The 13,298-nt window shown below is 33.4% G+C and overlaps 1 protein-coding gene across 1 annotated transcript; it reads right to left on the minus strand.

Moving 5' to 3' along the window:
- Positions 1–4,746: 4,746 nt before the first annotated feature.
- LOC130961611 (putative lipase ROG1) lies at positions 4,747–12,262 on the minus strand. Its single transcript, XM_057887574.1, has 11 exons — positions 11,883–12,262; positions 11,537–11,604; positions 11,220–11,290; positions 10,240–10,473; positions 8,257–8,420; positions 8,122–8,177; positions 7,958–8,010; positions 7,759–7,873; positions 5,250–5,347; positions 4,989–5,116; positions 4,747–4,896 (listed from the first exon to the last, which is right to left on the minus strand). The coding sequence occupies exons 1-10, from the start codon at positions 12,005–12,007 to the stop codon at positions 5,045–5,047; spliced, it is 1,056 nt and encodes a 351-aa protein (XP_057743557.1). The 5' UTR covers positions 12,008–12,262; the 3' UTR covers positions 4,747–4,896; positions 4,989–5,044.
- Between the last annotated feature and the right edge of the window lie 1,036 nt (positions 12,263–13,298).

The raw sequence follows: 13,298 nt of genomic DNA on the forward strand, positions 1-13,298 counted from the left end.
TGTAAAGTTAACCCAAACGACAGGAGGAGAGGGTCTCCGACTTGATAGCGCCAGGGAGCTACCGTCTGACTTGTGTGTATGGAGGAATAGAGGGTGGTAGCTGCAAAGACACTCCGATGCCTAAGTCAGCAAAGGGTTTTACAGGTTTAGAGAGTACTAGAACTTAGAGATACCCGATTGGTGTCAGTGTATTTATAGTGGTGATCTAATAACCACCGTTGGAATAGTTCCACCTTTTAAGGTGGATAACCGTCCCTTTATTTTAGGGAAGTTGAGATATGGCTCCTGGGAGTGGGTTGAGAGATTTTAGGGGCAGTTATTTATTTGAATAAGGGTTATCTGCTAGCTAACCTTTGACCCCGACTTCCTTAAAGTGGAGTTTGTGTCGAATCCGACCTCTTCTGAAGAGGTCGATGAGTAGCAAAGGCCAATCTTTGGATTGGGCCTTTTTGGCTCATTTGGACCTGAGCCTTAATGTTGGGCCAGGGTATGAACACTTACCAATCTTACCTTTCACGGCATCCGACCCAAAATTCATTCATTCATCTCATCAACTCATTAATTCATCAATTCAATTTCAATCACCAAACTCATATCCCATTCTCATACAATTTACAAACAACCAATCACCAAAACAAACTCAAATCCATCAACAATTTAACAATTACACATTTTAAGTTCATCCAGTAATACAATTCAATCCTATTCCTAGGACAACTAGCCTAGGACTTCATGTCACATTACATGGTATTTAAATGAAACTTAAATCATACCTTGACTAATTCCTCCCAAGCTAAAAATCACCAAAGACTCCTTTTTTCACAAGCTTCCAAGTTTAGCCACCAAAGCCCAATATCAAGCACTCCAAATCACGAACTCAACTCCAAATCAACATATATTCAATCTAAATTCATACATTGTACTGAAATCAACTCTAGGGTTTATTAAATTCAACTAACTACAAGGGTTTAGTAATTTTTTACCTTCTCTCACCAAGGCTTGGAGTAAAACCCACCAATAGCTCATACTATAACACTCCTAAATAACCAAAATCACAAGATTTCCTCAAAACCAAAACTAAAACACGAATTGAAAGGGAAAAATGAAGCTGAGCAAAGGACTTTGAGACACTTACCACAATACCTAAATAGAATTGAAGAGCTCACGAGAGCTTTGCATGGTAGCAAACGGCTCGTCAATCGGAGCTCCGAATAAAAAATTATGATGGAAGGAAGAAGGTGAATAGTGCTCATTTCTCCTCTTCTCTCCTAGGGCACAATGTGTGTGTTTTCCGAAACGGGGGAGTGTGTGTGTTGAAAGGGGGGTAGAGTAAGGGTATAAGTGAATGGACCTTGGGTCCAATTGCAGCCCAAGTCTGTTTGCTCTGGCTCATAATAAATTTTTATACGCACAGTACTGGACAGTTTAAACTAATACTGCCAGTTAAATTAGCGGCACGTGTCCTTACGCATTTTTCGCAGAAAATTACATTTTCACACTCGAAAAAATTCACTAAGTTCTATTATCATAGTTAAATTTTCAAATTCCTAAGTTTTAATTTTTCGACACCCCCACATGTTTTAACTATTTTAATTTAAGGATTATTATCCAATTAATCCTTTTATAATTTTTTCGAATCTTACACTAGGGTTCTCTTCCTCTCTCAATCTCTTTGTGGCGCTCTCTCCCCAAAAGCTGAATGTTGTGAGTTTGAGTGTGAAGTCAGGGTAAGTCACGCTCGTATACCCCTTAAGTAGTGCGATTTTAAAATTTTCGCCCCTTGATCGCACCTATCACCAAAATTTTTAAGATAAGTGTTCCGATTTTTATTCTAAATACTTTTCTAGTTGTTTTAACAGTGATGGTTTCAGTGGCTAAGAGAAGGGGGGTTGAATCTTAGCCCCCTTTTTGCTTGAAACACTTGCTGACCTTCAGAGAAGACTTCTCTGTTTTTGCTCGTCACTGGACACGAGCAACTTTGTTTTGTCTCGTCCCTTGCCACGAGACTTTTCTTTTTTGTCTCGTCACTTGGCACGAGATAATTCTGGTTTTTGCTCCTGTGTATTTGAAAACAGAAATAGAGTAGAAAGGAGAAGAAAATTGCACCCAGATATATCCTGGTTCGGCTGCTAAGTGCAGTGCAGCCTACATCCAGTCTCCATCACAAACATGATGGAATTTCACTATAATCAATCTGATTACCACTTGTAAAGTGCTAACCCAACTTACAAGGGGATTCCCACAGAATCATGATACACAACATAGATGAACAAAGGACCTCTAAGACATCTATGGCTTTTCTTTTAATTTTTCACTCTCTGCCTTTTACCGCTCTATGGCTTTTTCATACAAACCTCACTTGTTTGCCTTTTTCCATGAGACTCAAGACATGACAAAATTAAACAGAAGAATTACAAAACAAAGAACATTGAAGGAGAAGAGAAAAACTGTTAGCTCAGGTAGCTCTGAGAACTCTGTGCCTTGCACTCTCAAATTTTCTCCTTGCTTCAAATAGTAGTTGTTCCCCTTTTTAAAGAAAAGGAAAGCCTCCACACTTGAAGCCAAAACTGAACCAACTTCTTCCTCCTTCAACAAACACAGAACCGGTTCGGCCACACAGAGAGAAAAGAGATAACCATGCATTAACCAACATGCAATTACCTCTAGTCCTTTCTTGATCATCACCCTTCATCAATCCGGGCTCTCCATCCTTGGCTTGCTCTCCAAGATGGATTTCTGGCCCTTGATGCCTCATGATGATAATGACTTCATCTGCTTCAATCTCTGCCTTCAACCATCACTTCGCCACTCTAGCTACTCCCTGTGGTGGTTGAGCAGAATCAAAGACAAGCCATGCTTCAAGAATCTCTTCTCTTGGCCGAATCTTCAACGTCCCTTTTTTGAGCATGAAAGGCTCAAGATTACCTCACCAAATCTAACCACATTTGGTGAAAATCTCAGCCACAGCTCATTTTTATTTTAGTGTGTTTTCTTGCCATCATTAGCTTGATGGTCTTGATGCATGCAGCCTCTTCCTTTTCTTGGTTGAAGAACATTTCTTCCATTGTTTCCTGGACAAGGACCGAAGAAAGAAGAGGAAAGAGATGGGAGAGAATTAAAGAATCTGAAGAAAAGCAATGTAGAGTGGTTAAACACATTAATTTGAGAATAGCTTGCTTTTACTTCCCTTAGAGTGGCGTGCATAGTCATAATAGCCATCAAATCAATCTTCTCTCTCTTTCTTATGTTTCCAATGCATTAAATTAAATTTGAATTCCATCCAAGGTGAAAAATGAAATCCGCTAGAGGTAAGCAACCAAATTCAAAGAGTTGGGTTTTTTTATCAAAGTGCCCCAATCCCATTTTTTTCTTTCGGACCAAGCATGCTCAACAAATTGGGCTTGTGACATTATTTAAATTTCTGGCCCAATAGTAACATTTGCTTTCCTGATGAAATTTGGAACTTGCACAAAGCAATTGGAAAGCATGTAACACACTTGGGCTTAGTTCAATCAAAATTATTTGAGCCCAAGTAACATCAAATCAGCCATATTCATCATATTTTATAAAAAAACAAAGGCTGGATGTATTTTGGGCTTGCACCAGAAAATTGTTTTCGGCCCAATATTAAACCTGCACAACAAAATTATTTTAATTAACACATTAATCAAGATTAACTTAATAATTTTGCTGTTAATAATGTTTGATCATCATCAATTTAGTTTAGAGTTTTCCAAACTCATCAAACAGTTTTATTTTTCTCATGTGCAATTCCAAAAAGACCTAAACATCTATAATAAATTATAACACTGGTACACATTTTTTCGCAATTAATTAAATTTTGGCGCTCAAATTTATTTTCCAAGTTAAATTTTTACCAAAATTTTTTCAAATTAAAAATTCTTAAATTTTTAACCCCTTTTTGCTCACATTAAATTCTCTCACAAATCAATTACATCTTCTAAAATGTGAAAAGTTGAAAATAATAATTTTCCAAAAAATAAAAACAAAAAATATTTTCACAAACCAATCAACTCCTAAATGTCCAATTATTCTTAAATTAATGTGATAACACATGATAAAAATTATAAATTCAAGTGATTAACCTCACTTTATCACTTAAATAATTTTATTTTTTTAAAAGATTTTTTTCCCGAACAATTCTACATACCCAACAAATTTATATTTTTAAGCAACACTTGACACTAATTTACACCCATATTTATACACATTTTACACTCAAAAAGCATATAATTTACATCTATATTTACCAAAATTTTATACACATAAATCAATATAGTTCACACTCATGTTTTTCAAAATTAACACACATAAATTAATAAAATTTATTCGTTAAAAATAATTTAGTGTACAATAACAAATAATGACCAAAAATACTAAAAGTTGCTCAATCCCAAGAATTTCTTTTTTTCTTCCTGTTTCTGCATTTAGAAGGATAAGGTATGCACTAACTGAGGCATACCGCATTATTTGGGTAAGGCCGAATATGCAAACATAACTGAACTCCACATACTTGTCTTCCCGATTCTCAAGCGCGAGGTTAGTGAGCAGATGAATATGAGCCAACTCGCACACTATATTTGTTTATCAGGTTCTGATTTTTTAAAAGCATTTTAGAAACCCGGTTTTTAATCACTTTCAGAAAAGACGATCAGTTTAAGAACCAATTTGTTTAATATCGGTCTGCTTTGGTTTGGTTATGGTTAAATACATGCAAACACGTAATGCTTTGTGGGATATAAATATGCCATCTACTTTACATATACATACATATTTTATACATAGTCAAGAATTATACATAGCCAAAACTTTAACTGCTGCTTCACCTAAAACAAATAAAGAACTTACAGGGACGTCAGGACCAATGCTTCCACCCTGCAACCAATTCATTTTCAGGTTTAAATTAATATTAGCATCATTGCATCAATAAGATTTAGCTATGGCTAGCTAAACATTTCTAGACCTACCTGTGCAAAATGTATAAGGCTAAGTGGGAAACACAGAACTCTACGGACAAATGGCTTTATGTAAGAAAATGATCAATCATGTGCTGTATGACATCTGCGCCTTCTATGTGTGAGCTTCGGTCTTTGACCTGTAAAATAGCAATTTTAAACTATGATGGACAAGTGGCAAGTTAAAGGATGTATGCCAAAGAAATATAGTCGGGTTTAAAATGAAATACTGCTATAATAATCGACAAGCATAGTGGACTGCGAAACACAAACCTGTATAACACTATGCGCAGCAAACCTCTGTCTGCTACTGTGGAAGCTAACATCTACTTTTTCCCAAGACACACGGGATAAGCCTGTTACAAGCTCCTCTGCAAGCATTCATTCCAGTTACAATCTTGTAATTTGGAGAAATGTAAAGATGCATGAAAGCACACAGGTGACACGATTTTCCAAATTCAAGGATAATTATGAAACCTTGTCCCTCAAGTGGGCCTGGCAATACAACTGAATGTCTAATAAATTTGGGTTCTTCAAAAAGAATTATTCAACAGAACTAGACACTCAGATCAAGACCAAATTTTAGTGGTCCCACTTATCATAGCTCCAATAAATTTTTAAGGGATGAACACACGTTTGTGAATGTCCATTAATGTTATTTAAGAAATTTACATTTATTGAAATATTTAGGGTGTACTGAATCGTTTGCTTTCTTATTTTCACAAACCAAAAATGAATTTGAAAATATGCTAGGTTAAAAACTTTAGGTAATGATTTCTGGAAATATTTTCTGAAGAGAGAGAAATATTGAAAACACATTTTGAATTTCCATTGCTTTCATTTTTAAGTCCCCGAAATTGAAATATGTTCATATCAGAAACTTCCTTTCATTTTTTTGCGTTTTGTTAGTAGCTAAGTAGCCCTCTTTTACTGGCACGACATCAGTGAAGGAACAATTAAAATATAATATTTCAAAGCTCCAAGAGTGAGAATAGCAGCTGTTTCAGTGCCCTTTCTATACATGCTCACTTATTGCATCCAAAGCGCAAACTCTAAACTACTGAATGGTAACGTATAAAAGATAAAACAGGAAGCATATTAAATACTTCAATACTTTTTATTAGGGTAAAATATATTTGTTGTCCCTGATGTTTGTGATTTTTTTCTAAAATACCTCAACGTTTAATTTCATTCAATTTTGTCCCTAACTTTTTCGATTCATTGAGTTTTATTACTTGCGTTTTCAATTCGTGTCAAAACTACCCTTAAAAGTTTTCAATTTTGTCCCTAATATTTTACATGGAATTAACATCTAGGGGTAATTTTGACACAAATCGAGAATGTTAGGGACAAAATCGAATGCAACTAAACGTTAGGGGTACCCTTTGAAAAAAAATCGCAAATATCAAAGACAAAAAGTATACTTTACCCTTTTATTACTAGTTAGTTTAGTGAAAATTCATAATATTATAAGTATTTTTTTATTAGTTAGTTTATTGAAAATTCATAATATTATAAGTATTTAACTATATATTATTTTGCATTGTAAATATGCAATTTGTATAAATTTTAGATTAGGTTTTGTTTTAATTATATATTATATCATGTGTACGTTATATAGGCATCATGTGTTACTAGATACTACTTTTGTCTATTTTAATTTTTATTTGTACAATTTTATTTCATTAATATTGAAATAGACACTATTTAAATAAATTATAAAAATTTATATTGACAAATAAAATTAGGAAATATAATATATTATTTTTATTTTTATGAAAGGAATATATATTTTATAATTTATAAACACATAATCTTGTTTTTGTTAATTTGATTTTGAAATTACGATTTGAACATAGATCAACAAACATATTTTCAGTGTCCTATTAATTTAAAACAAAATCTACTTTGACAAATGCTCACATTTCCTAAACTTAGAAAATTTTAAAGTAAGAATCATTTTAGGAAAGATGAAATCAGGAAATATTTTCAAAACCAATCAGCTCCAATATTCATAAACAATTATTTATTTCAGAAGATCATTAGATGAGGCAACAAGAAAATGGATTTTCATTAAATAAGCAATGCAATATACGATTCTATTTGGAATTGAACATGGACAAAGCAAATCTGCAAATGTCAAAATTCAATAAACAAACGGATATCAGTTGATAAGATGAGAGTGGCCAAGTGTTAGAATATGCAGTATCAGCAGAACACCAATAGAGGAAGTAGTATAGAATCATAGAAGAGTAGGAGAGAGTAGAAGAGACTGGAACAGAAACACAGGAGCCGGAGGATATCAAAGGTGATACTCTCCCACTCTGATATTTCATTGAAAAACTAAGTACTGAAAAGGAAGGAAACGAGGTAGCATTCAAGAGGCTACCACCCTCTCCTTTCTTTTCCCTCCTGATTCTTCAACCCCGCCCTTTCTCTTTTTTTTTTTTTTTTTTTTTTTCTATTTCTTCTGTACACTCTCAATCCTGTCTCCTATAGCAGAATTCATCCTTACTCGTGCCCTCCCCAATAACTTTTCCAGATGTCCTATTTGTTACCTCAGATGGTCCCATTCTATTGTAAATAAAAGGCAAAGGAGCTATTTTACCACTTTCTTCTCTAACTAACTAAACTGCTTCTTTCCCTTAATTCTTGTTTGCTTTATTTGGGTACTTAACACCTAGCAATGCATGCAAGGCAATTCGTATTCGAACATACAAACCAACTACAACAGGTATGGAAAACACTACTATCTATTGTGAAACAAACAGAGGATACACACCTTCTATCTTGTCAGAGCCATTATCTTCTGCCGACTCATACTGGTTAGCATCTAAAGCTTTGCAGTGCTCTTCATACACAACATGTGGATATTTTTCATTCAGTGATTCCTCCCACTGCAAATAAATATTTGAGTCACTGCATAGAAGCAGAGGATCTGTTGAGCCAGATAGCAATACAAAAGGCATGCCAGGAAGTACCTTTGGGAGTTCACTATCACGTCTAATGGATGATGTTCTCCAGCCAACAATATCTAAAACCTTTATAAGGGAAAACAAAATATAAAGGTTCTTTTGTGTGTGTGTGTGTGTGTGTGTGAGAGAGAGAGAGAGAGAGAGAGAGAGAGAGCAATTATAAAGGATACGATCATAGCCCACATTTGAATAAACAACCCGGCGTTTGAAAGCACGCAATGCAGACCTGCATAAAGTAAAAAAAATCATCCGACAGGTACGATGATAGATCAAAGGAAACTGATACAAGGTTGCAACAAACATACATGAAATAACATCCATCACAATCTTCAACCATGCGTTTAAGCAATGGAGGTTTTCCTCCATCATCATCTACTAGGAAAAGATGCTGACCTGTCCTCCTAAAAATCCAATGAATAACACAACTTGCAAGTTTCTCAAAGGCAATTACGCCAAAAAGAAATGGAACCTGAAATTTAAAATCCAATTAACATATTTATATCCCAAAACGATGCAATTACTCTATATTCATCAATAACTTTATGGACGTTCTCAATGTTGAGTTCTTAATTGAAATTTCAAGATGGAAACTTTTGATGAAGCTGAACATATATGCAGCACTCTAGAAGAACACATTCATAACAATCTATCAAGTGAAGTACATAAATAAAGTCCATTTTGTCCACTTCTAAGTGTCCCTTAAGATTCCTTTTTGATTTGATACCCATGGACTGAACAAAAATATGCTCTATGACAAGACGCCGTATGGCATCCATTGATTCATGCAGTCAACTCCATATATTGGAAAAATGCTTTGTTTATGTTGACATTTTAACGAACCATCAATTTCCCTATTTTTTTAGAAAGAAAAAGGAAAAAGAAATTACCCTTTCCCATTCAGGCAATAAGAGAAGAAACATGAGATGGTATATGGATAAAAAATGAGTAAATAAAAAGAAATAAGGTAATATACTCCAAAGAGATTTTTTTGGATACTCTCCCCAAAATATCAAAATATGGTTCTAGGCCATATGGTTTGATGGCATCTCAATCTTTCTACAAAAACATTAATGAGATTAGAAAGTGGATTCAGATAGTGATTCAAAATGGAGTGGGAAGGAAGATAAACCATTTTATATTCTAGACAAGTATAATTCCAGTAAATGCATCAAGTTCCTTTTCACCCACTTTACACTAACATTTTTCAGTTGTTGGATGATGACAGAGAATTTGAGAAATTGGCAGACAATAAATCAATCATCCAAGCTATCTGGTTCAATAACCAAATCCAGAAGATAATTAAACTGAGAGAATGTAAATTAGAGGGAAGACATGACCTTGTTCTTAGGAAAAGTTATATAGGAATTTGTTATGTACTTAAAAGGAAATCGAAAATCACAACCTAAAAGTTAGCCATTAATGGGGAAGAACCGCTCCTTAAATACACATCAAGCATTCCATACTATTCCATGTGGGACTATGGGCACCGCATTATTACCATGTCCCTAATAGTACACCGCCCTTGCAAAGCCAACATCCTCAGTGACTTTCCTCTATCGACACTAATCCAGCGGTAACAACTCAGCTATCGGCTATCAATATCTGGTATTGACCTTTATCCAGCCTATAGATATTTTCATGGTACCAACAACTTAGGCTCTAATACCATTGTTAAGTAACTAAGGAAAACAAACAATTGAAGGGAACAAACCACTCTCATTAGATACAACATCAAACATCCCATTAATCTCATACTACTCAACCAGGGACTTTGGCCATGAGGGCATCCCATAATACCCAAGCTCCCAAATGAACCATTACACTAGCACTCTTTTTAGTATCTAAGAAAAATTATACTAGGTGTGCTAACATATAAACAAAGAAGTTGCTGCTAGCCAACTACAGCCTCAAAATAAGCAAAGAATTCCGATTATATTTGCACTCGACATAAATATACCACATGTAAAGTCTCATGGTCACCCCCTCCCACGCTGGTAATGGATCCTCTTGGGGCAACTTTCAGAGCGGAATTAACAGATTTGGTTGCCATTTAGGCAACATATAGGTAGGGTTATAAATATCGTAGTATTAGCTTCTATTGGATGTTCTACAGATCGACTTTTAAGCAGGTGTTACTTTGGTAGATATGCAGCAAAATCAACATGCCTTGCTAAATGCCTTAATCTCTTGGGAATTTTCTTTCCATATTGAGAAAATAAAAAATAAAATAAATAATCGCTTTTCTACTCTAAAGAGGTCAATTTTGAATTTTAGATACTTTGTTGTACCTGCTTATTGCCTCTTGATCCCAGATGAGGTGTAGCAACTGTAATGAAATTGATAGCCTCCAAACCACACAATTTACCGGCTGAGTCCTCCTTTCTTTGTTTATCACCATTATCTTCTCTTTCAGGTGGCCTATATAACTTTCCAATTGCATATCTTGCCACTAGTCCTCCCACTGAATGTGCGACGAAGGATATCTTACGCATATTTGGCTTTCTTCTAACCACTTCACGGACCTAAAAAATAGATGTGTTGTTAACAGCAACACCAATTATAAATTCAATGCCAAGATAGACATACCACATACATGTGTAGAAAGTAATGATCTCAAATATCATATCACACATAATACACAGATCTGTTTGAAGCAAAATCATCATATGAAAATTGTCCATGTCGAGTATGCATGTGATATTAACTTATCAGCTTTCTTGCTTGATATAATGGATAGACTGAAATTCCTTTCTCCAAATTTACGATGACAGATTTGCAGCCTAAAACATGAGAACATAAAATATCCCATGATTCATGCAAAGGAACACTTCCTCTTTAATTTTCATTTATGAGAATTTTATGAATGTTTCACAAAGTAAACATTGATTACGGTGTACTTATGAGTTCCATTCTAGAAGGAAAGGGAGGGAAGAAGTTGGTAAAGTAAAATGGACTCCTGAGACACCTTCCCTTTCCTCATCTTTCCAAAATAAAACTCATAACCGCAGCATTAGGTTATGAAATATCAGAGGAAGAGAGAGATGCATAATCAACTGCAATATACTTGATATTATAAATATAAATGGAATTGTCCCAACACCATTTCTTACCATCCAATTCTAAACATAATATTTATAATGTCTAATATTTTTAACTATGCCAGTTTTGGGATATATAGTCTCTGGTATTTAATATTATAAAATCAGGGGTAGTTCACTTTCAAATGAAACACTAATTCAGAAAGAAAACGTGTTATGTAGTTACTAACCTCCTCTGCCAATCGCTCTCCCATTACATCTACACCATCTAGTGTCAGCTTAGACACATTTCTTTCGCTACCTGGGTTTTAAGGAAATAGTTGAAAATTAAAATCAAGCACAGTGCATAATATTTCAAGACAAGTCTTGTCTCCCGAAATTCATAACAAATGAGACTAAAGGATTATCTTTTTAGGCTTTTGGTGTCTAGACTAGAGGAATATCTTATACTAGAAAAACAAGCGCTTATCATCATCATTAAAAAGCTTTTGAAAGTAAATAAGTAATAATAATATATCATCGGAAGCAAAGGGTTCTTAGTTCTTACAATGAACAAACACTTCCTCAGGAAGCTCTTGAACAAACTGCTCTGCAGCGAACTTCCAATCCGTTGCACTGCATCAAAAGACCGTCGAATTCAAAACATGAATCATGTAATGAAAAAATTAAACAAAAGAAAAAAAAATGAAAAAGATATATCAAGCAACAAAAGTTATCAATTCACAACATCTCAAAATTCCAATTAAGTGCCACAACGTAAAGCCTTCAAACTTTTCACATATGAACATCGAAACAAACGCAATCGAGAAGTAGCGCTACAAACATGATCGGTGTTTCATAGATTTACAATAAAAAAAGGAAATGAATAGAAAAAGAAGAAAATTCGATCACACCTTCCGAGAATTCCATTGACCATGACAACGAGATGATCAGCGGAGGAAGAATCCGAAGATCTGGAGCTCCACACGTCGCGGCTTCCATCGACGGACTCCGATGTGCACACCTCGTTCTTCTCCATAGGGTTTAACAAACGAGGGTTCACTTGGCCAAACTCGCTCGCACAGAAACCACAACTCGGAAAGCGGAAACGAGGTTCCGATAGCGCAGAAGATCAAGAAACGAAGCAACTGAAGTTATTCCCGGTGATAGAATTTTCTCGAGACAACAGAAGAAAGTGCGAGAAATGGAAAAAGAGAAGTCCCGAGATGAACTTGTTAGGATTTTATTGGAATTGCATTTAAAGGAAGAAATAATGGTTACTTGGTTAGTTGGGAGCGATAGAAACCCCAAAGCGAACAAAAGAATGCTTTTTAATTCTTAAATAATAATAAAAATAATAAATCTATCTACTTATTATCTATCTATCCATCATTCCATCTCTATTATAGGAACCAATGTAAAGCCTCCTTATACTAAGTGTGTATTTGAATTATAGTTTATAAATAAAAATTTTTATAAAATTAATTTTATAAATTTGATTTTGATTAAAAGTAAATTTATGTTAATTATGATTTATATTTGACTATTTTTGTATCAAAATGAATTATAATAAAATAAATATTATTTAATTTATATTATTTAAAATTATTTTTAAATAAAAAATTATTAAAAAAGACATCAGTTTAAATAATTTTTTATATTATCTTATTATTTTACTTTAGATATTTGAATAAATTTTATTAAAAAATATCATTTTATAATAAAATTAATATTTATTTACTAAATTAGAGTAATATATAAAAGTTGATAAAATATATTTTAATACATAAAAACATTAATAAATATTAAATTTTATTTTTACCGAAGATAGAAAAATTCGAACCCGCAACGTCTTAGGTGAGTATAAGAAGATTGTGTCATTTGAATTATAATTTATTAGCCTAATAAATATTAAATTAAAAGATAAAATACTAATAAAATACATAAAAAAAATAAGAAATATCATAAAAAAATTCATGTAATAAAAAAATTCATGTAATAAAAAAATTCATATGAACTAAAAAATAATAAAAAATAATAAAATACATAAAAAAGTAAAACACTAAAAAAATAATATAAAGAATATTTATCATATAAATAAAATAAATACAGTAAAAAATAAAAATATGAAAGATAGTACTATACATTTTATAATGTCAAACAAAAAGAAAATGTTCTATATTTTTTTAGTACTGTTAGCACTCTTTTGTTACTTATAATTAGTATACAATAAAAACAAAAATAAAGTATAGTGAGAAGTACAATAAAAACAAAAAAAAAATCATACAAACATAGTATATAATAATTATAACCAGCAGCATATATTATAT

This window comes from Arachis stenosperma, chromosome 2 (genome assembly GCF_014773155.1).
Source record: "Arachis stenosperma cultivar V10309 chromosome 2, arast.V10309.gnm1.PFL2, whole genome shotgun sequence".
Lineage (NCBI taxonomy): Eukaryota > Viridiplantae > Streptophyta > Magnoliopsida > Fabales > Fabaceae > Arachis > Arachis stenosperma.